General features: G+C 35.2%; 2 protein-coding genes across 8 annotated transcripts; one reads left to right on the forward strand and one right to left on the reverse strand.

Moving 5' to 3' along the window:
* Positions 1 to 2,558: 2,558 nt before the first annotated feature.
* On the reverse strand, positions 2,559 to 9,158 carry LOC112796828 (uncharacterized). 6 transcript variants are annotated; one of them, XR_011881170.1, is made up of 5 exons: positions 8,670 to 9,158; positions 7,766 to 8,498; positions 7,496 to 7,660; positions 5,451 to 5,507; positions 2,559 to 3,130 (listed from the first exon to the last, which is right to left on the reverse strand). XR_011881170.1 is itself a non-coding variant. In XM_072235646.1 (5 exons), exons 1-3 carry the CDS (start codon positions 7,823 to 7,825, stop codon positions 5,502 to 5,504), a joined length of 231 nt encoding a protein of 76 aa, XP_072091747.1. In that variant the 5' UTR covers positions 7,826 to 8,656; the 3' UTR covers positions 2,559 to 3,130; positions 3,228 to 5,129; positions 5,451 to 5,501. The 6 variants fall into 6 exon arrangements, 3 of the variants coding, with proteins under 3 accessions (XP_072091747.1, XP_072091745.1, XP_072091746.1); XR_011881171.1 differs by having other exon boundaries at positions 7,766 to 7,884; positions 8,670 to 9,154; XR_011881172.1 differs by lacking the exon at positions 8,670 to 9,158 and having other exon boundaries at positions 2,559 to 2,949; positions 3,055 to 3,130; positions 3,228 to 5,507; positions 7,766 to 8,663.
* A 780-nt stretch (positions 9,159 to 9,938) lies between these two features.
* Positions 9,939 to 14,619, forward strand: LOC112796831 (peptidyl-prolyl cis-trans isomerase FKBP62). Of its 2 annotated transcripts, XM_025839472.3 has the most exons (14): positions 9,939 to 10,152; positions 10,253 to 10,446; positions 10,531 to 10,617; positions 11,151 to 11,411; positions 11,507 to 11,581; positions 11,664 to 11,744; positions 11,864 to 12,058; positions 12,161 to 12,247; positions 12,340 to 12,515; positions 13,166 to 13,288; positions 13,373 to 13,519; positions 13,614 to 13,741; positions 13,971 to 14,089; positions 14,389 to 14,619. In XM_025839472.3, exons 2-13 carry the CDS (start codon positions 10,266 to 10,268, stop codon positions 14,080 to 14,082), a joined length of 1,653 nt encoding a protein of 550 aa, XP_025695257.1. In that variant the 5' UTR covers positions 9,939 to 10,152; positions 10,253 to 10,265; the 3' UTR covers positions 14,083 to 14,089; positions 14,389 to 14,619. The 2 variants fall into 2 exon arrangements, with proteins under 2 accessions (XP_025695257.1, XP_072091748.1); XM_072235647.1 differs by having other exon boundaries at positions 10,101 to 10,446.
* The last annotated feature ends 699 nt before the right edge of the window (positions 14,620 to 15,318 follow it).

A 15,318-nucleotide genomic window follows, 5' to 3' on the forward strand; every position in this document is an offset into this window, starting at 1 on the left:
CTCTGCTCCCTCCTCCTCCATCCAACAGGCACCACATTCATATCACTCTTAATTATAACATCCCTAGGGGTGGAAAAAGGTCAGGCGGCCTGCCAGGGGCCTGCAGCCTGGCCTGTGTTTGGCCTGGCCTGGCCTGGCCTGTTATAAAATAGGTACAGGCCCAAACTCTTTTAAAAGCCTTAATACATTAATAGGCCAGGCTCAGACTCACTAAAATTAGTGTCAAAATTCGTATTTTAAATACTTTTCTAAACTATAAAAATTGAATTTCCTAATTTCTTTTATTAATAATTAATTTATTAGCTAATTATTTATTTATTTCATAGAGTTTGCATCCTACCCACCTAATTAAGAATTTTCTCCTAAAATTAAAATTCAATTACCTGAAAAAAAGTGTGGGTAGTATTTTCTCATTTTTGACTCAAGTTCCCAAGTGTGTTCCTCAATTCTAGCTCGACTACAAGCAACTTTTACCAACGAAACTTTCTTTCTGCGCAATCTCTTAATACTGGTATCATCAATTCGTACTAAAGTCACTTAAAGCATCAGATTCGCTTTCAATTGAACTGATTCAGGTTCTAAAATGTGGCTGGCTTCAGAAGTGTACTTTCAAAGTTGCAAAATATGAAACACGTCATGCAGGTTCGAAAGATGCAGTGGTAAAAATATTCGATATGCCACCGGTCCAATTCTATTTAGGATTTGAAATAGACTGATATAATGAGGATTCAATTTCTTTACCTTGATCGCTCTACCCACTGCTGTTGTTAGAGTAACTCTTAAGAATACATGAACTCCTTCATTAAATTCTAATGATTTCCGTCTCTGATCAGCGTAGCTCTTCTGACGACTCTGAGCGGTAAGTATTTTGTTGTGGATTTTCTTAATTTGTTCCATGGTCACAGCTACTAACTCAGACCCCAAGAAAGTTGACTCTCCAGCTTCATACTAACATAGTGGGGATTGACACTTTCTTCTATACAGAGCCTCATACGAAGCCATTCTGATGCTCGCATGGTAACTGTTGTTGTACGTAAACTCTACTAGCGGCATATAATGATCCCAACTTGCCGGTTGATCTAGCACACAAGTCCTCAAAATATCTTCCAGGGATTGGGGATGCATTCACAAAGGGACTGTCCAATGGTTAGCTACAGGATATGTTGGGTTGGCTATATAATCGACAGATGAGACTCATCAGCCATAGGACAGACATACATCATGTGCATTTGTATGTTTTGTTTGAGTGTGTATTGTTTTGGTTTGCTTAATTGCTTAATTATGCTTATTTGCTACTTGTTCTACTTGCTGTAATTGCACTTCTATCTGTGTTTTGCTTGCTTGAATTGTATGTGTATGTTTTCTGAGAGACCCCTCTTGGCGGAGGTGTGAGGGGGATGGTTCCACCGATGATTCAGAGGGTTGGAGGAGATAGAAAATAAAGTGTTAGGTTAAAGTTAGATTTAAAACTTGAATATCTTAGATAACTTACTTAATTCCTAGTTAAGTTGGATCTTTAAGCTGAAATCTGAGTATTTCACTACAAGAAAAACACTCTTTTAGGTACACTTAAAAAGTGTAGCCAAAAATGAAAAAAATGATGCCTTAGGCTACGACTATGCTTTCTAGGCTACGGCTACGCTTTTTGAGGTGATTCCTATTTAGCCGTTGCCTATTCTCAAAGGCTACTCTTTTCTGCACCAAGGGCTACGCTTTTGGCATTTGGGAATAGGGCGGTGCGCTTTTCAAGTGATGTTGACCAGGACCAAAGGCTACACTTTTTAGCTTCCATTTCTACCAGAATAGGCTATACTTTTCAGTGCTACTGCATCTCCTGTAAAGCGTAGCTACATTGTATACTATGGCTACTCTTTATAAGTGTAGCCTTAGGTCCTTCAATTTTTTTTGAATACTATAGCTACTGTATATAAGTGTAGCCTTAGCTCTCTTATTTTTTTATATATATAATATTCTATTAATTCTTAATACAACATAATATTTAGTAATATGATTACATGTATAATAGTTCTGTATTTTTAATTAAATGAGTTAAATATTATAAAATAAAAAAATACATACTTATACTAAATAATTTCTTTAAATAATAAAAATTATCTCTAACCAAAATATATTCATAATAATGATCCAAAAATACTAGAATGAAATTAATTATGAATATTCATACATCTCACACTTAGAATTTACTACTAATACTCTACAAAAAATATATCCTACATAAGTATCTTCTATTAAAAGTCATTAGTCAACTAACCATACATGTATCCATTCCTAACACTACTCTATCTTAGCCAATAAACCACAATAATAATCAGCTTAATCTTTGTTATTATCCTACATAATTATATAGAAAAGTAGTTAGAAAAATATTCATAATTAAAAAATCAAACTCAAAACTATCAATGACTGATATCATTAATTCTTTCTGTACCTTGTACAAGTTTCACCAATGCATAATAGTGTTTCATAAATCTAAATTTAGAATTCAAAAATAAAAAAAAAACATAAGCTATAACCCATAAAATAAAAAAGCTATAAAATCAGAAATAACCAAGTCATACTATATTTGTTGTGTTATGTCATATATACCAAGTCATCCCATGTTTCTAGTTCACGGTGAAAAAGAAATAACCAAAAATAACAATACAACTTTCAGCCACAGCAAAATAGAAGTGCAGAAAATCAGAAATACAACAACCAGAATTGCACAAACAAATTTCAACTATAGCAATACAACTTCGTTAAGTATTAGTAAAGTCAACAACATATGAATTCCAACCATAGCAATTAATGTAAATGCAAGTAACACAAAACTATTCCAATATCACCCATGAGACTATAGTATCTACCCCCTTAAAATACCAACATACTAGGAAATTTCACCCCCCGTTGCATATCTTCCCGTGTGGTCCTTCAAGAGTTTTTCAAGTGCTAAAACAAAAGTGGTAATAGTAAGATAACATTAGAATATGCCCTAAAAAAATAGAAATGCATATTTAAAGCCTTTAGTGTATAAGCAAGTTAATCAAACATCACCTGTGAAGCCCTTTCTAAGGACACCTTGTACCCAAGGAAGCTTTTCGTCAGGGCTGAATTTTTTCCCAATGTAATTCTGTAAATAACAATGGACATAGTGTGTAAAGTATAAGCTAAAATATCCAGGAACAGTAGCTTCATTCGTAATAGAAAATCAGGAACCGAATGCACACCAGAAAGCTTATGTTTTGAAGAGGCTGATGGACGAGGAAACGATGTGGGTAGCTTGTGGATGAGATGACATGATTAGAACTTAGAAGGCAACACATTCATTAGAGTTTGCAACCAATAACTGACACAGAGCAGGATCTAAAAATTGATTGCTCTATCTTTTGTGAATATCTGATGAGCGGATATTTTATACGCTTTTTGGGGGTAATTTCATGTAGATTTTAGTATGTTTTAATTAGTTTTTAGTATAATATCATTAGTTTTTAGGCAAAAATCATACTTCTGGACTTTACTATGAGTTTGTGTATTTTTCTGTGATTTCAGGTATTTTCTGACTGAAATTGAGGGAGCTGAGCAAAAATCTGATTTAGGCTGAAAAAGGACTGCTGATGCTGTTGGATCCTGACCTCCCTGCACTCGGAATGGATTTTCTGGAGCTACAGAAGTCCAATTGACGCGCTCTCAATTGGGTTGGAAATTAGACATCCAGGGCTTTCTAGAAATATATAATAGTCTATACTTTGCGCAAAGATAAATGACGTAAACTGGCGTTCAACGCCAGTTCCATGTTGCAGTCTAGCGTCCAGCGCCAGAAACAGGTTACAAGTTGGAGTTCAACACCCAAAACACGTTACAACCTGGCGTTCAACTCCAGAAACAGCCCAAGCACGTGAGAGGCTTAAGTCTCAGCCCCAACACACACCAAGTGGGCCCCAAAAGTGAATTTATGTACCAATTATCTTAGTTTACTCATATTCTGTAAACCTAGGTTACTAGTTTACTATTTAAACAACTTTTAGAGACTTATTTTGTACCTCATGACATTTTGAGATCTGAACTACATACTCTTTGACGGCATGAGTCTCTAAACTCCATTGTTGGGGGTGAGGAGCTCTGCAGCGTCTCGATGAATTAATGCAATTACTTATATTTTTCCATTCACATATGCGTGTTCCTATCTAAGATGTTCATTCGCGTTTAATTATGGAGAAGGTGATGATCCGTGACACTCATCACCTTCCTCAACCCATGAACATGTGTCTGATAACCACCTCCGTTCTACATTAGATTGAATGAATATCTCTTAGATTCCTTAATCAGAATCTTCGTGGTATAAGCCGGAGTGATGGCGGCATTCATGAGAATCCGGAAAGTCTAACCTTGTCTGTGGTATTCCGAGTAGGATTCCGGGATTGAATGACTGTGACGAGCTTCAAACTCCTGAAGGCTGGGCGTTAGTGACAGACGCAAAAGAATCATTGAATTCTATTCCAACCTGATTGAGAACCGACAGATGATTAGCCGTGCTGTGACAGAGCATCTGGACCATTTTCACTGAGAGGATGGGAAGTAGCCATTGACAACGGTGAAACCCTACATAGAGCTTGCCATGGAAGGAACTTTGTAATTATGTTATTGAGTTGAATATTATATTGCAGGGATTCAGAGGACAAAGCATCTCCAAAACCCCAACATATTCTCCATTACTGCATTACAAGTAATTAATTCACGCTCTTTTATTTTTCTAATAATTCAAATTGATAATTTTAATTGAAATCCTGATTAAGAATAATAAAATAAACATAGCTTGCTTCAAACCAATAATCTCCGTGGGATCGACCCTTACTCATGTAAGGTATTACTTGGACGACCCAGTGCACTTGCTGGTTAGTTGTGCGGATTGCAAAAGTGTGATTGCAATTTTGTGCACCAATATCACTAGGCAGCAAAGGGTGTTTAGGATACTTATCGTCCAGATAATGCATAGATACAAAACAACAATATGAATGAGGGAAACAAAGGGGGAAAGGGGTACAAAAAGAAAGCATTTAGATATGAAGTTGGAGGGATGACCATAATAATGGCTAAGGGGTCAGCAAGCACAAGATCGCCATCCACCAAAACTGGCACGAAACCAACGGGGTTGAGCTTGAGGAATTTTGAACATGATCAAATAAAATATTGAGTAAACACTAATCATACTGCACATGTAAAATAGTCTTTTCTTGCAAAATTCATATCTACAGAGAACCAGAAATTTAGGGAAGACTACAATTTTGACCCCTGAAACAGACTTTCCTTACAAAATAACCATTTCAAGTTTTCAATTTGACAAACTAAATCCAAGAGAGCATATCATTACTTGTTATTTATTGTTTTTGTTAGCAGAAGATTAGGGATTAAGTAGTGAGGATCTTGAGGAAAATAAAAGGAAGGGAACAAACCGGGATGAGATTGCTCTCCCTTCAAGAGATTGACGGATATATAGTCATATTTTAGGCCTGAAATGAATGAAAATCACAATCATATTAAGAGGAAGAAAGAAGCAAGGAAATGATCACAGAAACACAAAACTATTCCAACATCACCCATGAGACTATAGCAACCAAGATAATCAAGGTTTGGGTTGGTTATACAAGAGAATTAAGAAGAAGAAGGAGAAGTGGAAAATGGAAATTACGAGTTACTAAAATCACTAAACCATATAAAGAGATAAGGGATGTAACTAACACCAAATTGAAAGCTTTTAGTTCATACTTAAAACACAGATCTAATTTTTGATACTCACTTTAGTAGGCATAACCCTTCCCTTTTCTTTACGAAACTGATTATACACAATTACTTATACAATTCATAACAACAGTTTCAAAATTCAAATAAAAAAAGAAAAACTCGCAAAATCCTCAACATGCCAAGAAGGGAGAAAATTGTGGGAAAAAAACATAAAAACAGAAAAAAGAAAGCAAAGTAAGGAAGTAGCATGGAAGACTTCAAATGCATGTAAGAATTAGAAAAGGAAAAATTAAGGGGAAAAATTAAGCTTTGCTACCAACTTTAATCCTCTCTTGTTCTTCTCACGGGAGATAGTGACAGAATCACCAAGAGCACCAGCTTTCCCACAAATAGTGACAAGCATACACAAACCCATAATCAGTCTTATTCCTTTTTGTATGGATTAAGAAACTATCAGCTTCCGTTTAATAACCGTTCAGCTGAAATTTTCACATAGAACTTCATCATCATTCCACTTTTATGCATAATTAGTTATGTGCTTACCCTTTAGTCCTTTACTAAGTACATAACATCTTAAAATATGATGATTAAACGTATGCCAAAGACCAACTTTGAAGCATTTCAAAAATGGTAGAATAGAAAGAATCAATATCAAAGATTCCTATACATATTCTACCAACAAATAAATATTTATTCACCACTTTTTATATGATTTTTTAAAAACTGGCTACTGATTTAGTACATTTCAGAAAAACAGCAAGCAATAACCAATTTAGAAAAATCATATAAAATCCATCTTTGGTTAGATTCTCCTAAAATTTGATGTGGTTGAACCAGACTTACCCATCTTTCACCCAGTTTAAGTCCCAGAACATTTTCACTTCTCTAAAAAAAGTTATACCTCTCGAAATATGGTTTTGTTTTAAGGCAGCAGTGAACAGCCCTGCTTTTAGAAGACAAAACTTTCTCTATAAAATTCTAATTATCCTAAAATTTGGACATAAAATATTAGACATCCTAATATTTCATTCATCTTTGGTTTCACTTCTAAAGAGTTTCAGAGTATTGAGATATGTGGTTTTGAAGTTGCTGTTCCAGCATTCGTACAGCATTGTTTCTACAGAAAATGGCCATTTTCTGAAAATCATATCTCCCAAACCACACATCGAAAAATTCTGAAATTTTAGGAGAATAATCTAGACATCTTATAGTTTCATAGAAAAATAATTTCACTCATTTTGAGTGGCTATATTGCTCCCAGTTTTGTTCACAAATTGCTGCTCGAAACTGCATAATTCTGCAACATGTAACCTCGGGTTTTGAAAGGTCATAATTTGATTCCTAGCTTTTCACTTACTCTAACCTTGCATTCTAACTTTCTTTTACCTATTGTAACTTGTTGAAAAGATTAAATCAGCCCAAAGTGCTCAGGATTAATAAATCATCATTTTTTATCACTTTTCACATTTAAGCATACTCATATGAAATCAACAATTTCTGCATTGCTCAATATAGCAATCCAGCCACAAATCACTTAAACAATTCACATATATTATCGTCAATTTACTGCATCATATATAACAAATAGCCCAGCATCATCTCAAATAATCATTAGCATGTATCATCAATTAATTCAATCATGAAACTTGGCTTTTAGCCTTTCAACAAATTATGCACTCTAACAAACAAAATTTTTAGCATCATCATCATTCAATAAATTATAAATCAAACACAACATCATTCAATTAGTCACAACCTCAATTCTATCACCTCGTTCCCGTGGCTTCTCAGCAGTATCACTATCAACACTCTCTCTAAACCAATTTGAAGCACCAAAGCAATTTCCAAAGCTGGACAAGATATTTCCAAACTTTTGAAATAAATCATGTAATTCCGCATTATCTATGGATTCAACTAAGTTCTGTCGCAGTACAAGAAAAACAAAAGAATTCACTTTAGAAATGATATTGATCTTGGCATATGATTAAGTATGGTGTATCAAAGCTGCAAACAAATAGACATATACCTTAACAAAAACATTCCCTTTGCCACTTTTTCTCACATCAGGATCGCGACGAGACCACATGACCCTTATCACTTTTCCGTGTAGTAAAGAATGATTCTTCAACTCAATTGCACGACTAGCTATTCATGAAAATCAAAGACCGAATTAAATTAACAGTAATTAGTGTATGTAGTGTTCATACAAACTCGAGCAACATGTGGACTAATAAGAGGAAACAAAATCAGACACTCAAAAAATCTTAATAAATTCACAGCTACAAGAACCCACTTTTAAAAAAACAAAATTAAAAGAAAGAAATTTGCAAACAAAGTTTAGTAATCTTGTCCCACTAAGTGCAGATAGCTTACAAAGATTAGACAATACACAAAACAACAAAGACAATAACAATAACTAGAGTTAGATACATGAAACAACCAATGCTATTGTGCCCTGTCATAAGTCATCTTTGTGTTTATCCCATTTATTTTTAAATCTCTTCTAATAATTTCTGCTAAAGTTTTCTTTGTTCTTCCTCTCCGCTAAAATACACCATTTGTAACTAACTTAAGCAATCTCCCCTAACCTCTCTGAAGCTCAGGAAGCTGCAAGACAATTAACGGACAGAAAGGAATCAAGAAATGCAATAACAATGTAAGTAGTGTACCAAACAATAATAGAAATAAACAATTTCAGAAAATCAGAGTAGTCCATAAACCAACAACCCCTTAACACAGCAGCCACAGTACCTGAAAATCTGAAAATAATTGGAAAACATCAAAACCAAAAAGAAAGTAAAAATAAAACATGATGCTTCTTAATTTAAAAACAAATAATCGTAGAACCTCCCCTAATCAGAACAATTATCAAAACTCCTAATCAGAAGTTCCAATCATCAAAATCCCTAATCAGAACACTAATTATTTACCTGAGCTTGAGCAGAGGTCAAAGAAGAGAAGAAGAAGAAGAAGAACACTAGCGGCAGAGAAGAAGAGGATGAATGGGGACAACACCGTCGTGACCGAGACAGAAAAACCAATCGTCGTCGTTGAGGGTCAGAGAAGTGCCGTCGCACTTTGCGTTCATTGTCGCTGAGGGTCGTCAACTCGTCATCACCGAGAGGCGAGAAGCAGCACAGCACCGTCGTGATTCTGAGGCTGGTGAGTGGTGACGGAAGCCGTGACGGTGGCTGGTGAGAGACAAAGAGAGGGTTGAGAGGAAAAGGGTGATGGCAGATGGTGAGAGGCAGAGAGAGGGCTGAGAGAGGAAAGGTGGTGACACCGTTCGTGAGCTGTGAGGGGGACCGAGGGTCCATGGCTGCGTCTTGTGGTGCTGAGAGAAGATGGCTGTGTGCAGAGTGTAGATCCTAGAGTAGTGTATGGTAGTATGTGATTTGGTGAAAAGGGAACAAAAAATTACTAAGTGTTTATGTATTTGGCTATAGATACATTAGGCGTCATTTTTAAAACGCACCCAAAATATAATAAATAAGTTACTTTTTAAAAGCGCTTCTTTTGGTATAAAAAGTGTACCTATAGATATCAATATAAGGCTATGCTTTATAAGTGATCTTTATTGTATCTAAGGCTACACTTTTTAAATGTTGCCACAATTGTGTTTCCTATTCCCTTATAAAAAGGGAATATGCAAAAAAGCGTAGCCTATTCAGCTTTTCAAATGTAGCTTAAAAATAGTGTAGCTGAATGAGTGTTTTTCTTGTAGTATTTGTTTACCGAGACAGGACATTGAGACAGAGATACTGAGACACAAATTGTGTTTGACAAAAGAGATATAGACAGAAATATTGTGTTTAGAATTCTGAATAGTATATTCTGTATCTATCCTAACAGAAAGAACACAGAAACACTAATAAAAAATATATTTTATTTTTTATTTTTTTATTATTTTTATTAATTTTTTATAATTATATTTTTTATTATTTTATTTTTATTTTAATTTTTTAAATAAAAAATAAAAATAAGCTAAATTTTTATAATTTATTCTAATTTATAAAAAAAATACAACAACTTAAAATTTTGTATTTCTATTTTTTAAATTTTGTTCTCAGTGTCTTGCTATATGTTCTCACAAATCAACGCATTGTAAAACATTCCCGTAAAAAGTTAAAAAGTTTAATCACACATTAGGATAATTCCGGTCAAAATTAAGAAGAAAAAGGAAAAGAAGAGGGATTAATTTTTCTAAAAGAAAGACGCTTGACTAGACACGAAAAAACAAAAGAAAAAAAAGGCAAAAGACCCTTTGTCTAGAAACATCCTGACCCTTGATTCTCATCTTGCACTTACATCGTCACGGTCACTCATCTCTCCCTCCAAGGTAAACCCTTCGTCGTGGAACTCTCTAGAACCTCGTCAACTCTCCCCTTCAACCCCAACAGCACTATTCATTCAGTAAGAATACTCACTCCCTTAAGACCCCTCTTCTTCGTTTTCCTCGCTCTTTATTCAGTAACTGTACTCACTTCCCTCTTGTCATATTCATTCTCCGAAGAAAAGGAAGCGAAATGGAAGAAGACTTCGACATGCCCCAAGCTGAGGAGATGAACGAAGACTTTGATCTCCCCGACGAGGACCCAATCCTGAAGGTTGGCGAGGAGAAGGAGATCGGAAACCAAGGCCTCAAGAAGAAGCTCCTCAAGGAAGGTCAAGGCTGGGATACCCCCGAAGTTGGTGATGAAGTCGAAGGTATTTAATCTTTTTCTACATTTTCATTTCATTTATTAATTTATTTTGTCATCTTATTTTATATTTATTTATTTAAATTGATAGTTCACTACACGGGGACTCTGCTTGATGGAACGAAGTTCGATTCGAGCCGCGATAGGGATAGCACTTTCAAGTTCACTCTCGGACAAGGTCAGTGATGTGCTCTTATTTGTTTATTTGAATATTTTTGGATGTTTTGGTGGTGGTGTTATCATGAGAGTTTGAAGCTATATAGCCTCTGATTTTGACTTGAATTGTTTCTGGGAATGTTTTCATGAAAAACCTTGTGGGTGGGTATTATGTTTTATTGTGTATGAATGGCATGATTTGGTAAAATAACGGCTTCATGCTTTGCTGCTTTCACCCAGCATAAGTATTAGGAAGCCATAAAGTTGATTTTGTATTATTTGGATTGGATTCACAATTCACATGCAGAATTTGGGAAAAATGATAATGAGCTTTTACTATGAACCTGGGATTCACTGTGAACGCTACATAAGGCACCATTTCATTCATTTGTGTTTATAGTATGTACATGTTTGTAGTTATAAAAGGTTTTTCAGTGGTATGGTGTCGAATAGGGGTTCACCGTCATCACTCTCGTGGAACTGGTGTGAAGATTGCATGTCAGTAACCTCAGTTATCCGTTGAAAGTGTTTGTAACTGATGTCATCTTTGTGCAGGGCAAGTAATTAAAGGATGGGATGAAGGCATTAAAACCATGAAAAAGGCGGAAAATGCTCTTTTCACCATCCCTCCTGCGCTAGCCTATGGTGCATCTGGCTCACCTCCAACTATTCCTCCGAATGCAACACTCCAGTTTGATGTCGAGCTTTTGTCTTGGACTAGTGTAAAGGACATATGTAAGGATGGTGGTATATTTAAGAAAATACTTAAGGAGGGGGAAGGATGGGAAAACCCCAAGGATCCTGATGAAGTATTAGGTATATTGATATTTATCATTTAGTTTATTTCATTTGATTTAGGCCTGCATTATTTAGCTTAGCCGTAACTGATACTGTATTGGTTGATAATATAGTTAAGTATGAGGTTCTTCTGGAAGATGGAAAGGCTGTGGCTAAGTCTGATGGAGTGGAGTTCAGTGTCAGAGAGGGTAATTACATTTAATTTCTGTCGGCAGTAATATATTGTTTCCATTTGCGGTATATCTAAGACTATCTTTTAATCAATGGTAGGTCACTATTGTCCTGCATTGTCAAAGGCTGTTAAAACCATGAAGAAGGGAGAGAAAGTTATTTTGACAGTGAAGCCACAATGTAAGTTGTCTACAGAACAATTTGGCGATGTCACCATCTTTAGAAGAATTCAATAATACTTTTTATGTTCTCCACTTTGTTACTTAATTGATAATTTTATTGATTTCTTGGATTTGTAGATGGATTTGGTGAGAAAGGGAAGCCAGCAGATGGTGATGAAGGAGCAGTTCCACCAAACGCAACATTGCAGATTACTCTCGAGTTAGTCTCCTGGAAGACTGTGTCTGAGGTAACTGATGACAAGAAAGTGGTGAAGAAGATACTCAGTGAAGGGCAAGGATATGAGCGGCCAAATGAGGGGGCTGTTGTGAAAGGTGACTATTAATCATTGCGAATGTTGATGATTGCTTTATCATTCAGCCAGTCCCTATTTGCACTGTTTCTAATAATTTCTTTCTCGTGTACAATCTTACCAGTGAAACTGACTGGTAAGCTGAAAGATGGCACTGTCTTTGTGACAAAGGGCCATGAAGAGGAGCTGTTTCAATTTAGAACAGACGAAGGTGCATTGAAATATGCCAGGGTTTTTGCTTCGCCTTATCTTTCATTTTTACTTTTTGGGATTCAAAGTGATGTGATGCTTAATCTGAAACAGAGCAAGTCATTGATGGGCTTGATAGAGGTGTAATGTCCATGAAGAAAGGTGAAGTGGCATTACTGACTATTGCACCTGAGTATGCTTTTGGTTCAGCAGAATCCCAGCAAGAGTTGGCTGTTGTTCCTTCTAACTCAACTGTGTATTATGAGGTGGAGCTAGTTTCGTTCGAGAAGGTGAGCCGATGACAGAGAGTTAACTGCCATTGTGCATGGATTTTTATTTGTTCTTGTTATGGTAAAATAGTTACAAAATGTGTTGCTATCTTTCGAAAACCGACAACCTAACATAGCGAATGGCTGCTCACAAGGGGCTGAATAATACTGGAGAGACAGCAAGGCAATTTGTACATATTGCAGCACTTTTATAGCTTGGGATATGTTCATTTCTGTGCTTGCACTTTGTACCTAACGGTCTGTCTTCACATTTAATAGAAGCATTTAAAGTACATAGATGTAATTACAATGCACTGTTGTCCATTCAGTACGAGTACTACAACATTGTTTATATATTTATCTGAGGCACTGTCAAGTCTATCTGTTCTCTCCATCATCGAATGAAAATCAGTTCCAAATACTGGAGCTAGGTTGGGGCAATTACAATTTCAGTTGTCATTTTCTTGCTTAACACAACAAAATTCTGGCTTGGTAGAAACTTCCATCCTTGGTAGGAGTTGAAATAAGAACAATGTTATGTAACTCGTATTTTTATGGTTTACACTATACTTTCTATTACGTGCTCGTGTACCTGTTCATTTTTTATCCATTGGATATTGTATGTCCACTGTATTGGAATTTTAACGCAATTAATTCTCCTATTCTTTCAGGAGAAGGAGTCCTGGGATCTGAACACTCAAGAGAAAATTGAAGCTGCTGGTAAGAAGAAAGAAGAAGGAAATGTATTATTTAAAGCTGCTAAATATGTAAGAGCTTCCAAAAGATATGATAAGGTAATAAATGTCAAGGTACATATTTAAATACGGCTGTAGATGTTAACGCATCATCTGAGGCGTTCTTGTTTAGGGAATTTCCAGGCAGTAAAGTTTATAGAATATGATTCCTCCTTCAGCACTGATGAGAAAAAACAGGCCAAGACCTTGAAGGTTGCCTGCAATCTGAACAATGCTGCTTGCAAGTTGAAGTTAAAAGAATACAAAGAAGCAGAGAAATTGTGTACAAAGGTTTGGTTGCAGCCTCTCATATTGAAATTACTTTCCTTTAGAAGCCTCTGACCAAAAAGAAAAAAAAAAGTAATGACTTAATATGGAATGGTAGGTCCTGGAGCTTGAGAGTACCAATGTGAAAGCTCTTTACAGAAGGGCCCAGGCATATATGCAGTTGGCTGATTTGGATTTGGCTGAATTTGACATTAAGAAAGCTCTTGATATTGATCCTGACAATAGGTATGTACCCTGAATAGTCTGCTGATTTTAATCTTTATGGGTGGGTTTGCTTTTAGCCTGCTTCAGATGTTATTTATGGAGGGTAATTACCTTCACTGAATTACTGCCTTCTGTTTGAAAAAGTAATTGTTAGATGGGAAAATTGTTTTTTCACAAATAATTTCTAATGATCGAGTTTAGCATGTTTTTGTAAGCTGCCATGTCATTGTTGTCGATGTGTGTCAACTAGGGAGGTAAAGCTGGAGTACAGGACTTTGAAGGATAAGGTTAAGGAGTATAACAAAAAGGAGCAGAAGTTTTATGGAAACATATTCAGCAAGTTGACAAAGGCTGGTTCTTGATTTCAATGTGAGTATTGCTATATCATCGGTGCCGGGATTGACCTTTTTGCTTCTAGTGTGATTACATTTTATTTTGTATTTTATCTTTTTCCTTTGAGCAAACCACCAAAATAGAACCAGAAAATTTGTTCCGGACAAAATAGTTTATGACCTGCAAAAGATGTTAATTATTTGATAATAAGTCTTCAAAAAAAAAAAAAAACGAGGCTAGACTATGACCTTCATTCTCGTTTGGATTATTTTTTGAACTACAAAATCTTTTATGTATTATTAGATTGAGTAGTTAACTCATTTTATTTTCTGCAGTGAGTCGAGTTTATATACTCTCGGGTTATTGCAGAAACCGACTACTCCACGGTATCAAGCATGTGTTATTGACAGCAACATGTGTATTTGTAACGAATTATATATTTGAAACTGAAGTTGAGGGCCGGCTCTCTGGGGTTTGATCTTTCGGTGTATTGATTGTGGACTTAAACGTGACTATGATGAGGGACACATTAATTTCATAATTGATATTTGAATTTGAATTTGTAATTTGACTTAAAACAACTGATTAACCACTAACCAAGTTTCTGAAGGAGAATTTTAGTATACAGATTTAAAGTTGGTACAGATTTAAAGATTTGTCTACACTACACTTTCTAAAGTCACACTTTAAACCGTAACTCTTCACAAAGAAAAGCGTTACCTAATGGAAAAAAGTAAATTAGAAGATTTAAGAGAAGAAATAATCAAGTTATCAAAATTAATAGACCAAAAATTAATGATTTTAACTAATGTTAACTGTAATGACACCGAATTCTTAAAATCAATACAAAATGATTTTTCTCAAAATCTTTATTTTACTATAAGTTTTATTGAAGGACTTCAAAAACCTGAAAAAACTTATTTTTCACACGGAATTTCTAAGAAATGTTACCATGGAAATGATTTTCCACATCTTTATCATACTTTTAACCCACAATTAAATTCTATAGTAGATATACTTGAAGAAATATTAGTATCCATAAAATTTCAAAGAAATAAAGAAAAAGAGAATCCCAAAGAAGAAAAATTTCAAAATATAATCAATATAACAGATCTAAAAGTAAAACCACCACTAAAATTATGAATATTGAAGAAAAATTAGAAGAAGTTACAATGCTTTTTAAACAATTAAAAATGGCTCAAGAAAATAATATTATGGAACAAGGATTTCAAATAGAAGAAGAATTAGTAAATTCTGAAAATATA

The sequence above is a fragment of the Arachis hypogaea genome, chromosome 4 (genome assembly GCF_003086295.3).
Source record: "Arachis hypogaea cultivar Tifrunner chromosome 4, arahy.Tifrunner.gnm2.J5K5, whole genome shotgun sequence".
Taxonomy (NCBI): domain Eukaryota; kingdom Viridiplantae; phylum Streptophyta; class Magnoliopsida; order Fabales; family Fabaceae; genus Arachis; species Arachis hypogaea.

Excerpts from the sequence above, each read along its gene's own strand:
- LOC112796828 (XM_072235646.1), bottom strand. The coding sequence starts at position 7,825 with ATGTGGTCTCGTCGCGATCCTGATGTGAGAAAAAGTGGCAAAGGGAAT. Across the intron at positions 7,661-7,765 it reads AAGGGAATGTTTTTGTTAAG|AACTTAGTTGAATCCATAGA; the intron begins GTATATGTCTAT and ends GTACTGCGACAG.
- LOC112796831 (XM_025839472.3), top strand. The coding sequence starts at position 10,266 with ATGGAAGAAGACTTCGACATGCCCCAAGCTGAGGAGATGAACGAAGAC. Across the intron at positions 10,447-10,530 it reads AGTTGGTGATGAAGTCGAAG|TTCACTACACGGGGACTCTG; the intron begins GTATTTAATCTT and ends TTAAATTGATAG. Across the intron at positions 11,745-11,863 it reads TTTGACAGTGAAGCCACAAT|ATGGATTTGGTGAGAAAGGG; the intron begins GTAAGTTGTCTA and ends TTGGATTTGTAG.